Source organism: Rana temporaria, chromosome 8 (assembly GCF_905171775.1).
Source record: "Rana temporaria chromosome 8, aRanTem1.1, whole genome shotgun sequence".
NCBI classification, from domain to species: Eukaryota; Metazoa; Chordata; class Amphibia; order Anura; family Ranidae; genus Rana; species Rana temporaria.
In genome coordinates, this window is record NC_053496.1 from 61,566,746 (window position 1) to 61,581,124 (window position 14,379).

General features: G+C 44.7%; 1 protein-coding gene across 2 annotated transcripts in view; it reads right to left on the reverse strand.

Moving 5' to 3' along the window:
* SUFU (SUFU negative regulator of hedgehog signaling) overlaps positions 1–14,379 on the reverse strand; it is a 73,957-nt gene that overhangs the window by 16,698 nt on the left and 42,880 nt on the right. For both annotated transcript variants that reach the window (XM_040361888.1, XM_040361887.1), the window contains exons 9-10: positions 12,559–12,693; positions 6,770–6,908 (exon numbers count right to left, since the gene is read on the reverse strand). In XM_040361888.1, the coding sequence (XP_040217822.1) occupies positions 6,770–6,908; positions 12,559–12,693 (274 nt within the window). The remainder of the gene's footprint in view (positions 1–6,769; positions 6,909–12,558; positions 12,694–14,379) is intronic.

A 14,379-nucleotide genomic window follows, 5' to 3' on the forward strand; every position in this document is an offset into this window, starting at 1 on the left:
CATATATATATATATATATATATATATATATATATATATATATATATATATATATATATATATATATATATATATATATATATATATATATATATATATATATATATATATATATATATATATATATATATATATATATATATATATATATATATATATATATATCTACCTCAAAGCATAGGGTGGGAACGTGCTGTCCTGGAAGACTCCTGGAAACAGAGTTTCCGGTAAGACTAACTCTGTTTTTCCCAAGGCGTCTTCCAGGACAGCCCTTGAGAGGATGAGCAAGCACTCACCAGTTTAGGGAGGGACTACTGCTTGGAGGACTTTTCTCCCAAAGGCCTGATCTTGATTACTCAAGACATCCAAACGATAGTGTCGAATGAATGTTGACATGCTTGACCACGTGGCGGCCTTACATATCTGCTCAGGGGTAGCGCCGGCTTTTTCTGCCCAGGACGTGGCTAACGCCCTTGTAGAATGTGCCTTCAAGCCTTGCGGAGGGTCCAGGTGCAGAGTTTTGTACCCTTCCAAGATGGCCATTTTGATCCACCTGGATATTGTCCCTTTTGAAGCTTGTTTTCCTTTTCGATTTCCGGAAAAAAGAACAAACAGGGCCTCTGATGTTCTAAACTCCTTAGTTGCATCTAGATAGGCAAGAAGGCATCTTCGGACGTCCAGCCGATGCAGCTGTTCTTCTTTGCTGTTTGCAGGTTTATTGCAAAAAGAGGGTAAAATAATGTCCTGACTCTTGTGAAAAGAAGAAGCGACCTTTGGAACAAAAGATTGGTCCGTTCTCAGAATGACCCGATCCTCCAATACCTGCATGTAAGGTTCTCTGATTGATAGAGCCTGGAGTTCGCTGACCCTGCGAGCTGTAGTCATTGCAATTAAGAAGACTGTCTTTAAAAGTAATTAACCTTAGAGAAGCCTCTGATATCGGCTCAAAAGGCTCTCTAATAACTGCTTTCAACATAATGGAAAGATCCCATGTCGGTACTTTTCGGCATGGGGCCGGTCGTTGTTTAGCAACCGCCTTACAAAATCTGTTAATGAGTGGATCTTGCTGCAGTGAGCGTTGAACGTAAACTGATAAGGCCGCAATTTGAACTTTAATAGTACTTAAAGCCAATTTCTTGTCGATGCCTTCTTGTAAGAATTCTAAAATTGTTGGAGAATCGTATTCTCTCTTCCTATTCTCTTTCAGCCAGAGATTAAATTTTTTCCAGTGTTTCTGATAAATTGCTCTGGTATTTGGCTTGCGACTCTGTAACAGAGTTTTGATCACCCTGTCTGATAGACCCTTAGACTTCAGGATGTCTATTTCAGATACCAAGCCGCCAGATTCAAAAAGGTTGGGTTGGGGTGCTGGACCGGACCTTGAGACAGCAGATCCGGACTGCACGGCAACATCCAGGGTGGCCGATCTACTAAGGACAGTAGAAGTGAAAACCAGGCCCTTTTTGGCCAAAAGGGGGCTATTAAAATGAGGGAAGTCTTCTCCATCTTGAATTTGGAGAGGACTCTCGGCAAAAGATGAAGTGGAGGGAAAGCATAGGTCAGGTTGAATGTCCAACTGTTCTGTAAGGCATCGACTGCTAGTGGCTGATCTCTTGGATTCAGAGAGAAGAAATTTGGTAGTTTGGCATTTTTCCTGTTTGCGAAAAGGTCGATTTCCGGAAGACCCCACTTGGTAACTATGTCTGCAAACACTGTCGGATCTAGAGACCACTCCTCTTGAGAGATCGACTGTCTGCTCAAAAAATCTGCTAGACCGTTCTGCGTACCTTTGAGATGGACGGCCGATAGGGACTCCAGATTCCCTTCTGCCCAAACAAACATTTCCTTGGCTATATTCATCAGGCTGGGGTTCCTGGTTCCCCCCTGCTTGTTCAGATACGCCACAGACGTGACGTTGTCCGACCTGATCTGCACATGCTGATGTTTTAGTTGGTCTTGAAATGCTGCCATGCCTTTTGCTACAGCTTTTAACTCTCTGTAATTTGATGAGCGCTTCTTTTCTAGGTGACTCCAAAGGCCTTGTGCCCATTGATCCCCTAGATGGGCTCCCCAGCCTTGGTTGCTGGCGTCCGTCGTCAGTATGAGCACAACCGAGGGGTTCCACAACAGACCTCCTTTCAGGTTGTTTTGGTTTCTCCACCACCAAAGTGCTTGTTTTGTTTTTTCTGCAAGAAACACTTTGTCCTCCAAGTCCTTTCCTAAAAGATTCTGTAAAAGGAATGACTGGAGCGGTCTTTGGTGAAACCTGGCCCATTTCACTGCTGGTATGGAGGCTGTCATGAGGCCTAGAACCGACATTATCTCCCTTATGGTTACAGGGAGATTTGTCTGTATTTGCGCTACTCGTTGAGTTATGTGATCGATTTTTTCTTGAGGAAGAAAGGTCTTCTGTTCTGTTGAATTTATTATATAGCCCAAAAACAGGATCTCCTGAGAGGGAATGAGGTTTGATTTCTCCTGGTTGATGATCCAACCTAACTGAGTCAACCACTGCTGGGCGACCACTAGGTCTGCCAGCAGTTTTTGCCTCGTCGGTGCTAAGAACAGTAAGTCGTCTAAATATGGGACGACTGTTATGCCCTGGAGTCTTAGGGGGGCCAGTGTCTCTGCAAGAATCTTTGTAAAAATCCTCGGGGACGAGGAGAGGCCAAAGGGAAGAGCTTGACTCTGAAAATGATAAATTTTTTCTCTCACTTGAATGGCTATGCGGAGGAACTTTTGGGAGCTTTTCCTGATAGGAATATGAAGGTAGGCATCCTTCAAATCTATTTTTGCCATGAAACAATCTTTTTGAAGCAGATTTTTCACAGAATAGATCGATTCCATCCGGAACTTTTTGTATCGAATGGCCGTGTTCAAAGGTTTCAGGTTGAAGATCAGGCGGTACTTGCCTGACGGCTTCCGCACTAAAAAGACGTGCGAGTAAAAACCCTGACCCTCCTCTTGTTTGGGAACTGGTATTATGACCTTCTGATCTACAAGCTCTCCTATGAGATGTTGTAATGCCTGGGCTTTTGTCTGATTTTTTGCCAGTTGTGTAATCAAGAACCTTTTTGGTGGTGTTTGATCGAATTCCAGAGCATAACCCCTTTCTATGACTCCTCTGACAAAATTGTTGGAGGTCAGTTTTTTCCATTGTGGAAGGAAGTCCCCCAATCTTCCTCCCACTTGGATCCTGATATCACTGGGTTTTGGGATTTTTGTCAGGAGGGTTAAAGAGCACATTGGCTTTCTTTTTCCCCCCTTGCGTCGCCCAGGGTCTATTTGAATTCCCTTTTTCCTGATTTTTCTTTTGTCCTTTAAAGGGACGAAAAAACTTCTTGAAACCTGACTTTTTCTTGTCAGGAAAAGTCTTCTTTTTATCCGCAGTGCGTTCTAACGCTTCATCTAGCGGAGTGCCAAACAAAAAATTTCCTGAAAAAGGAACGCTGCAAAGGCGTAACTTAGAGGCAGTGTCTCCCGGCCAGGTTTTGAGCCAAAGAGTTCTCCTCGCAGCCACTGATAGAGAAGCTGCCCTGGCTGAAAGCTTTACTGATTCTGCCGAGGCATCGGCAATAAAGCCCACAGCTTTAAACAGCATGGGAAAGGATTTTAACAGCTCTTCTCTAGACGTACCTGCTGTCAGGTGTTCCTGCAATTGTTTGAGCCAAAACTCCAAATTGCGTGCTACACACGTGGTTGCTAATGCTGGCTTAAGGTTAGCCATGGCCGTGTCCCAGGATCTCTTGAGGATAACATCCCCTCTTTTATCCATGGGATCCGCTAAATGTCCCATGTCCTCGAACACGAGATCTGAGTGTTTAGAAACCTTTGCTAGTGGGGCATCAAGTTTTGGAGATTGATTCCAGACCGCAGCAGGGTCCTCATCAAAAGGGAATCTCCTTTTTAAACCACCTGAAAAGAAGGGCCTTTTGTCAGGTTCCTCCCATTCTTTCAGGACCAAGTCTGAAACTATTTTGTGCACTGGAAAAACCTTCTGTTTTTTCCTGCTTAACCCCTGATACATTTTATCATGACGTGAAAGCGAAGCTTTTTCCTCCTTCAACTCCAATGTCTCATGAATAGCCCCAATTAGTTCATCTACCTCCTCCTGGGAGAGTTTGAATCTAGTAGGGGTGTGGGAGTCATCCTGAACATTTTCTTGCCCAGAATCTCCCTGGGAAGAATCTGCATCAGAATTCTCAAGGGAAATCTCCTCATTCTCTACAGGATCACCTGTTCCTGATGCTACCAGAACTGGAGAGGTGGGCACCTCCTGCTGTTTAGCAGCTGAACCTGCAATCTGTGTGTCAGCAATTAATTTTCTAAAAGACTGAAAAGTTGCTTGCATTTCATCCTTAAAAGAACCCAGAAATTTGTTGAGCGGGGAATCCTCTTCGCTATTCACAACAGTAGTAATACAGGGACCACATAAGCTTTTGGTATAGCCAGAAGCAAGCCTTGCATTACATGTGGCACATTTCTTTTTGTCTCTAGAAGGGGTTTTAGTATCCTTTGATTCTTTCTGACAGGAAAAGAGAGAGAGAGAGAGAGAGAGAGAGAGAGAGAGAGAGAGAGGGACTCTTAGTAAGTACATAACACGTGCCCCCTCCTCCCCTGTTCTAAGGTGCCCACTGAGCTATACATAGGAATACAACCTATCTAGCTCCCCTATACAGGTGAAAAACACAGGCATAAGGTTCTGGCACAGCCAGCCTACCTGTGAAGAGCCGGCGCCAGACTCCCCTGGAGCGTGTGCAGCGTCCATGCTGCTCGGTGAATAGGCAGAGTACAGCCCACGCTTGCTGCCTTTTGAAAGCGCCGACTCGGCCTTCTTCAAACCCCGCGCCAGAAACCGGAACCTGAGCTTCCGGCGCACAGTGATGACGCGCATTCCGGCCTGGAGGTTACGCCCAGCGACTTCCGGGTCACGGCGTCCACCGTAAGGAAGATTCTCCCGCCGCCAGACGCCGCCGCCCATGCACGCCATCACTGCCCACTCCCTCGCCGGGCACCGGAGGGAAGGAAGAACGGGGAACTCCAAGCACATGCGGAGGGAACCCGTGGCCCAAAAAACGGAGAGGATTACCAGGTGAGGGAACAACCAGCCCAGCTGTCTTCCCCCGCCCTTTAGAGATGGACACTCTCCCGGATCCATCCCTCTCTGAAAAAGACGGTTCCTCAGTGACATGTCTCCTCCGTTCTGAGGAAACACATAAAACTGAACAGATGCCTGAGGGACCGCCTTTTAAAGAGCTGGGGGTGATGTGTTTCCTGTCCAGGGAGGAGCTCCATCTCTCAAGGGCTGTCCTGGAAGACGCCTTGGGAAAAAGGAGCAACATTTCCAGCAGCAAGGCATTTCCTGTTATGACGTCCAGTTATCCCAGAAGGCTGCTTATGATTGGATGACATACTGCTTCCCTGACCTTAGAAGTTCTTTGCAGGCAGTGTGTCATTGTCACTGCCAAGACTGTAGTGGTGACTGTCAGAGCAATACACAGGATGTTTTCTGCCTGTCCTCACCTGCTACACCAATCAACAGCCAACTTGCTCTGCTCCCTGCTTAGAAGCCCTAACAGCAAAGGCTTTGTGCACTCTGCCCCGATGCTTTGTGTACTCTGCCCCGATGCTTTGTAGCCTCTGCACAGACAGCGGATCAGTCTAGTTGGCAGAGCAAGTGAAACCTCCACCGTCAGCAGTGTGCCTATGCTTCAGCTGTGTATCAAGGAAGAGATACAGATAGAGGCTTCACTTCTCTTAAAGCGGGGGTTCACCCTATTAATAAAAAAAAAAAATTTCTTCTAGCATAACATGAGGCATAGTAGCGCGAGCTACAGTATGCCTGTCTATTTTTTTAGTCCGGTACTCACTGTGTAATCGTAGAGACAAGATTCCGACCCCCCTCAGGGAATGGGCGTTCCTATGGAGAGGCAGCATGATTGACGGCCGGCTCTGGCACGTCACGCTTCTCCGGAAATACCCGAAATAGGACTTGGCGCTTCACGGCGCCTGCGCATAGTCTGTGCGCAGGCGCCGTGAAGAGCCGAGACCTGTTCCCGCTGTCTTCGGGGAGCGTGATGTGCCAGAGCCGGCCGTCAATCACCTTCCCTCTCCATAGGAACGCCCATTCCCCGCGGGGAGTCGGAATCTTGTGTCTACAATTACACTGTGAGTACGGGGATAAAAAAATAAAGACAGGCATACTGTAGCTCGCGCTACTATGCCTCATTTTATGCTAAAAACATGTTAATGTTAAGGGTGAACCACCGCTTTAACTTCTTGTACAATGTGATCAATATGATTCCAATACATGGTTCAAATAATGAGACTGCTGCCAATATAAAAAAACCTCTTTATACACATCTGAGGAGGGAGAGAAGGGGAGGGAGAGAGACCTCTGCACACTGCTGACATTACAAGCATCACCTACTTTGCCCCACTAAACTGAACGGATGCCAGATATGTGCAGTGTTACAGAACAAGCACATCACACAGAACAGGATTTCATTTACCTTGGGATCTTTCCAGCACTTTCAGCATGCTTAATGCCTACCCAACGGGCAACAAGGTTAAAAGACAAACTAAATTCACAGCTACAGCTCTTGACATGGAAGAAAATATCATCTAATAAATATCAATTAAAAGGATATGAACCAATACAGTAGTACAATAAACGTATTCATCTGAACTGTGCAATATGACTAGCTGATTGTAGGTATACTTAAATATGGGGATTCAATCTACATGGCTAGTAAAGGGATTTTCTCACCTGCAACCAAGGCCCGTGTGCTGCATACGGATGCTCTTCTGTAGCAAATGCTCCTTCGACCCCCGTAGAGACAAAAGTGATGGCCGTGTCCCCAGTAATGCTTTTATAAGTAAAGTGTCGCCCGTGTAACAATCTACCCCTGGATGAAAGCAGAAAAAGAAAATCAAAGCAATATTTTTAAACAGTGCAAAATAGATAAGACTACAATAAGGTTTTTCACCAATGTGTAAATCTTGGAGTCTAGTACAGGACACAGGGTGAATATTCATAGATCCCCAGATCATGAGCTGCTACCTTCAGGTGATTGGGCACTGGCAAAGATTTGGACTCGCCCTCTCTGGTTAATACTCCTATAAAACATACCCCACAACTTAAGGGCCGAGTTTGTTAGCAAGCGATGCAGAATAACACAGGAAAAGAGGGGAGGGGAGGGTGGCATGTACTGTACTTAAAGATACAGATTTTACAGGCAAAAATATACACACGCTGGAGATTCAGACACCCTGGGATGTCCCCAATGTAAAAGGTGGGCAAACAGAACTGTGGCAAATGGGCCAAAATGCCAGAATAAAGTCAGACAAACCAGAGTGCTGCTGAAGGAACCCTGTGGCCCATACAAAGCTGAGCAACAGATGCCTGATGGCAGAATGCCCAGGAAATTTGCACTAATCTGGTGCAAGGAACACGCAAGCGTATTGGAGGTACCATATCTTTTAGAGTTTAAAAGAACCAACCAACATTCAGCCAGTGTATACAGCAACATGACCGGCTTCTGTTGAACAGGCATGTTGGAAAACCAGCAGCCAACTGGCATCTAAACAGCGCTGGCCGCCCAAAGGCGAAGGGGAGCAGTTCCCCTGTCAGAACACAATAGCTCGGCAGGGAGATCAATGTACTAACATCACATTGTTGGTACGGCAAGCTCCTCATTTCTTGTTTTTATTCAGCCTGTTAGGTAAAAAAAACAAAACAAAACAAAACAAAACAAAAAAAAAAAACACAGAACTGTGTATACCAGGCTTTACCGATGAGCTGACTTATCAACCCAGTAATAGTGGACTTTGAGGCAGATGTCCTTTGAGTCCCTGGAGGCAGGATAAAATGTCTGCTTTTCATACAGAGGCTTGAGTCCATGGAGTTACCAGACCATCAGATGCCAAAGTTAGGAGGATCCTTGGCCATAAAAAAGGGGACCTGTCTGTTGATCCCAGAATGTCCACGCCTGGGGTCCCCCAATTAAAAAGGTTTGGACAATTCCCCTTGTTCCAATGCGATAACAAGGAAATCGGTCTTCCAATTATTCACTCCCAAGATGTGAGCAGCAGAGATTGCTGGGTAGTGCTTTTCTGTCAAAGATATGTTCAGACTTGCTTACTTCAAGGCTGCCTGACTCCTTGTTCCCCCTTGGTGCTTGATATAGGCTGGGTGCAGAGGAGAAGTTAAATAGCAGTGAGAAAAATTGGAAGTGTTTGCCTCCTACTGCGAAGTGTAGAAAGCACCAAAGAGGTGTGTAAATGGTATTGTGCAGGTAAGCATCTTAAATGTAATTGTCAGATGTATGCATAGGATGCATTAAGGTGAACAGGAGGGTTTTATAACCCCTTTAAAGCCAACTGTTGAGGAAATGCTGCATAAAAAGGGGAGGGCTTCAAAGAGAGATGCTTAAAAAAGTAAACCTGTTAGGACAAAAATAGGGCATTGCTGACTGGTTTTAAAAAAGGTTCAAGCGCTAGGGTTATTATCCTAATCCCCTGCTTAAAGGGGTTGTAAAGGTAAAAAATATTTTCCCTAAATAGCTTCCTTTACCAGGCTTTCTCCCTGGTGTGGAGTGTCATGCTCGTCCCCTCCCTGGGACTACAGGAGAGTCAGGACGCCCACTAACACACAGCTCCTTTATCTGCAAACATAGAGAGCATTCTGACTCTCCTGCTCGCCCCCTCGAGGGAGGGGGCGAGCACGACACTCCACACCAGGGAGAAAGCCTCGCATTACTGTGTGGAGTTACAGACAGAAGAACAGGAAGTGAGGATTTCTCAGAAGAAATAAGGACATTTAAAAGCAAAATGGAAGGATGAGGTAAATGAAGGAGGACTGCACTAAGGTAAAGGAAGCTATTTAGGAAAAAAAAAAGTAATACCTTTACAACCCCTTTAACTAAGGAGCCAGTGACTGAAGCATACAGGAGTTTGTTAAGTCTACCTGCAAGCTTGTTCCAGGTCAGGTGACGCATTAAGTAGTGGATCAGGAGTAAGGATGAGCTCTGGTGTGTTTGCATAGTACACGTGCAGAGCCCACCAGGAAGTCTGCACGGCGCTGCGCTAAATCACAGCCAGGGAGACATTGTCCCGATGCTCGGCTGCAGAGATCGGGAAATGTCTCCCTGGCTGTGGTTTGCCCATCGCCATGCAGACTTCCTGGTGGGCTCTGCACGTGTACTATGCAAACACGCCAGAGCTCATCCTTAATCAGGAGGACAGCCTTGGAGTTTTTCACCAAACCGCAAGGGGAGCGCACATTTTCCATCTTCTCATGTTCTCTTTACAGCATATTTCAGTGCAAAAAAAAATGTACATCTCTTCAAAACATCCACAATCCCCCATTATTTCAGCCCTATTAAAAGCACCGCAAATACAAAAAAAAATACCTGTTGATCTGCCATAAATCCAGTGTGCTCCTATATGAAATGTTACAACACATCAACTCTTCCACCAACCCCTTCTGTGTAGGACCTGTACATTAAACACTTTTCTACCAGGGCAATTTTTTACTTTTCACGCACTTTAAAATCGTAATTTTTTGCTAGAAAACTGCTTTAAACCGCTTTACTTAAAAGGGTTTGTAAAGGTTCATTTTTTTATTTTGTTTTAAATAACAAACATGTCATACATACCTCCACTGTGCAGTTAGGGGCCACTCTGAAAAACTATCCTGCTGTTCTGGGGTACCTCGGCGGCTGTCTCAGCTTCTCCCTGCAATAGCTAACCCCCTCTGGGAAGCTTGCGCCCGAGGGGGTTATCTTGCAGGCACGCTCCCGTGTGATACAGTCAGTGTCCATAGACCCCGAGTCTGACTCGGTCCTTCCCCCCGTGGTTTGATTGATGGTAGCGGGAGTCAATGGCTGCGCTGCTATCAATCTATGCAATCAACGCAGAGACTCTGTGGTGAAGAGTACAAGAAAGATTATAGCGCACACATGCAAAAATGACATTTATCCGTGGAGAAGAGGATGCCTGGGAATGCGCAGAGCAGGTGAACAGGCTCAGGTATATAAAAGGGGGGGGGGGGGATGATGGTTAAAAGACACGAACCTTTACAACCCCTTTAACTTTTTTTCCCCCATAACACAGGGGACAATAAGCCCCACTGATGATTTTTTGGTGCCAAATTCTCTATAATGAGATTCCAGCCAGATCGCTTCCATCTGACAGCCAGCTTGTCACACATACACACACAAACACTTTAGGTGGCAGCAGCCAGATGCACGAACCTGGCAGTAAAAGGGTTAATGACCAGTATTTTTGGCTAAAATAATAAAGATGGGGGTTGCATCTGGTACATAGATAGCAAACGCATCAAGCCTTAAAATTATGAGTGTCCATGAAATGGTGAAAAAACAATGGTACCCAAAATTGTCAATAGGCCAAAGCTTTTTAAAGCCTTTACAGGTTATCAGTTTAAATTCAATCATGAATTGTGGCCCTCGTATAAGGGCTCTTTCGCACATGCGTTGAATTCTACAGCACCCTTTACACACATTAACACACCTAAAGCTTTAATGAGTGGTTTGATTATGTTGCATTTGTTCATGTCACATCAGGCAACGCACCTCAAAAACCCTGTGAGACATGTTTGAGTTTGACAAGGCTAAAATAAAATGAGACATTATCACTTTTGACGTTTTGGAACAGAACCTTAAAACGCACCGCACACGCCATAGGTGCGTTCACAGTGCATTTATGGCATACTTGTGCTTTTTAATAGAAATTAACCAAAACAGTTGTGAAGCATCAACGCCTGCCGAACTCTGCAAGAGGCATTAATTTTGCTTTGGCGCGACGCAAGTGTGAACAACTCCATGCACTCCCTATTTTAACAGATTTGAGTGGCATTTGAGGTTTTCTTCTATTGACCTTGTGAGCCAGTCATATATTTCACCAAAAGTTTCCCATCTGCGAATCCAGTGGTACGATGGAGACCAAAAACATGGGTGATCTTTACTCTCCTGTGTTGATGCCAGTCATTTTATGGAAATGTATCCTGGAGAGGGGCTTTAAGGCTGCACTAATTTTATAAATGCCCCCAATTTGTTTAATTAGCACTTATGGACTAATGCAGAGTGTTTTTAAATAGGATTTACCTCTGGATGCCAACAGTAGGACCTGCAAGCACATAATGGGAGTTATTTACTAAAGGAAAATCCACTTTGCACTACAAGTGCACCACCAGTGCACTTGAAAGTGCACTTGGAAGTGCAGTCGCTGTAGATCTGAGGGGGACATGCAAGGAAAATAAAAAACAGCATTTTAGCTTGCACATGATTGGATGATAAAATCAGCAGAGCTTCCCCTAATTTCAGATCTACCCCTCAGATTTAAAGCGACTTTGGATCAACATGAGATGCCATATGGTGAATGTGAGCCAGCTGCCAGCACCATAGCATCCGCTGGCGGTCAAGGGCCAAGACTCATGGTGACGTTAGTTGCTATTATGTGACAGCAGGCCAGCTTGCCTGCACCATGGAAATGCATTACGCTGTTTCAGGTCCACCCCTATCATTTAGGAGAGAATGGAAATTTGACGCCTAAAAACTTGCATACACGAAATTGACCAAACATTTTCTGCAAGTGAATCCATTCCATGCAAGATAAAAACACATGCATGAGGAAATTTCACCTACAGTTAATGTTTGGCGACTGTCACATTCACTTAATTTCTAAATATGCTCCCAAGAATCATCCCTAAAAGTAGAATTCCAGTCAAATCCTAACTACACTTAAACTATTCCCACATCCATCTACCTTGTAAAGGAAAGATGTCTATACCTATTCTCAATACGCTACGGCACGGTCACGTGATCTCTCCAGCAGCCGGCTTCAGTGAAGAGGAGAGATCGCCAACAATGGCTGTAGCGCATGGACGATGATGTAACATATAGGCTTACTATGGAGCATCTGCTGTCCCTCAACACTGAAGCCGAAGCCAGGGGCCAATCAGGTGACCAGACTGGAGCGTCCTCGGAATAGGCAAGTATAGACATCTTTCCTTTACAGGGTAGTTAAAATAGGCTTAGAATGGGGATTTAGGTAAAGCTGAGATTTGACTTGAATTCTACTTTAACACTTGTTAAAGTGGGAGTGAACTCGCATGCATGAATTTTAACTAAAAGGTAAGCCTATAATAAGGCTTACCTATAGGTACTGTAAATATCTTCTAAACATGCACCGTTTAGGAGATATTTACTGCACATGCAGCCGGTGACGTCACCGGCGCATGCGTTCTGAAGGAACGGCATACCTGTGCCGTGAATGGCGGCTCCTGCATGCACAGGAGAAACGTCATTGTGGCTATGGGCACTCACACAGCTGGAGTCCGCGAACCTGGAAGGAAGATCAGGTGAAGATGGAAGCACCTTTAGCGGTGACAGTGAGCAGCTGGCAGGCTTAGTTTTCAGCCAAGTTTTACTAGCACATTATGACATTGCAGGTTTAAAAAAACAAACAAACACCAAGCGGTTTACTACCGCTTTAAATATGAAGAGCTTTTTTCGCCCCTTTTTCAAAAATTCTTACCTTAAACAAAGTGGAATGAGTGTGCCAGATTCCTGGTTAAACTTGAGATGGACGCTTTCCAGTTGTCGTGTGCGTACTAACTCATGAGGAATTATGGCTGAGGAACTTTCACTTTCTAAACTGTCTTTGCGACTCCTTAAAAAATAAAGAGCAGAAAGGACACATTTAAAGCTTACTAAGGTATTATTAAGTACTATATCAGCTAATCATAAGCGAATAAAACCCAAGAGAGAAAGCTATCAAAGTCCATTCACAGGCAGACTAGGTCATTTAAGATTTATCTACCTAAACAAAGCCCACCTAAGGGATCAATATATACCACCATGTCCAATAATTATATATGGTTATTAATTTGTACAGCACAGACATTTACAGAGAAACTGGAACCTGCCCCAGTTGAGCTTCCAATACAATGTCCCTACTAATATTACAAAATCATAAACACAACTATGGTCAATTTATACAGAAACTATGAACTTGCAATAGTAACAAGGCCAAAACAAGCTCAAACCTAGGTACACAGCAGGCAGGTACCCCACCTACAATGCGGCCTGTATTAGACTCCATTCACACAGGGGCAACACGACTTTGGGAGGCAACTTGGACACGACTTGAGTATGAATCACAGCTGACATGAGGCAACTTACAAGGCAACTTCAAGTTGCCTCCAGTATAGGAGGCTTTCCAGTGGCCAATCAGCTCTGTGGGAGGGAGGGGTTTGCCCGAGAAATGCTTGTTCTCTTCCTGTATTGTTGCTTCTGTTAAGACAGTGATCCGACTTCTGAGGCAACTTCCATTAAAATCAATGGGTACAAGTTTCCTACAAGTCGGATTGAAGTAGTACAGGAACCTTTTTTGAAGACTAAGTGACTGCAGTAGTGCACATTAAGACGGCTCCATTAACTTACATTGATTTTCTCATGCAACGCGACTTGAGGCGACTTGAAGTCGGATCCAAAGTCATCCCTGTGTAAATGGGCTCTCAGACTTTTCCCCCGAAGTGATGTATGCAAATGCGTAAACAACCAACGGGTAGAACATGCGTGTGAAAAGAAGAAGGCCACGTAGCAACTTTATAAAGTTAGACAACAAACGCTGGATGCTGAAGCACTCATACGCCTGGTGGAATGGGCCTTGATCAGGGAAAAGAGGAACCTTCCCCTTGAAACTATAGCTTCAGAGCACATCAAAATGTTTACTCTCCTGCGAAGTGTGGCAAGTCTCAACGTGTTGTCCTACTCTTATCTTGACATGTTGGTATATGTGGATAATGCACACCTCGCTGCCTTCCAAAGACTGGGGGAGTCCAAATGAACTGAAAGCATAGAAGAATACAGAGGGCGCAAAGGCCTTGTACATTATCCTCAATACAGGTTTTATTTAAAATAAAAATGGAGGTGAATATACTCACAAACTAGTAATTGTGTCATAGAATTATCATAAAATCATCCGTTTAAAGCCATTTGTGTGACCTGAAAGTCACAATTTTGCGGAGACTTTGCCGTCACTCCGACATGACCCAAGGTAAAGCCCGGGCATTATAGAGGTCAATAGACTCCAAGTCGCACCAAAGTCAGACCAAAGCAGTACAGAGACCACTTCAAAGCCAATGTGACCCAAGTCGCAAACAAATTGCACCCATTGGAAGTCATGGAGTACAACCTGTCACGCGACCCAAGCGGCAGAACAAGTCACACAAGTGCGAAAGTGGCCCAACAGAAATAAAATAACAACATATCTAGTATATAGTGACTGGTTATACACTGACTGGAATAGAACATCAGTAAACCGTGCAATAATTTTTTTACATTGTTCTATTCC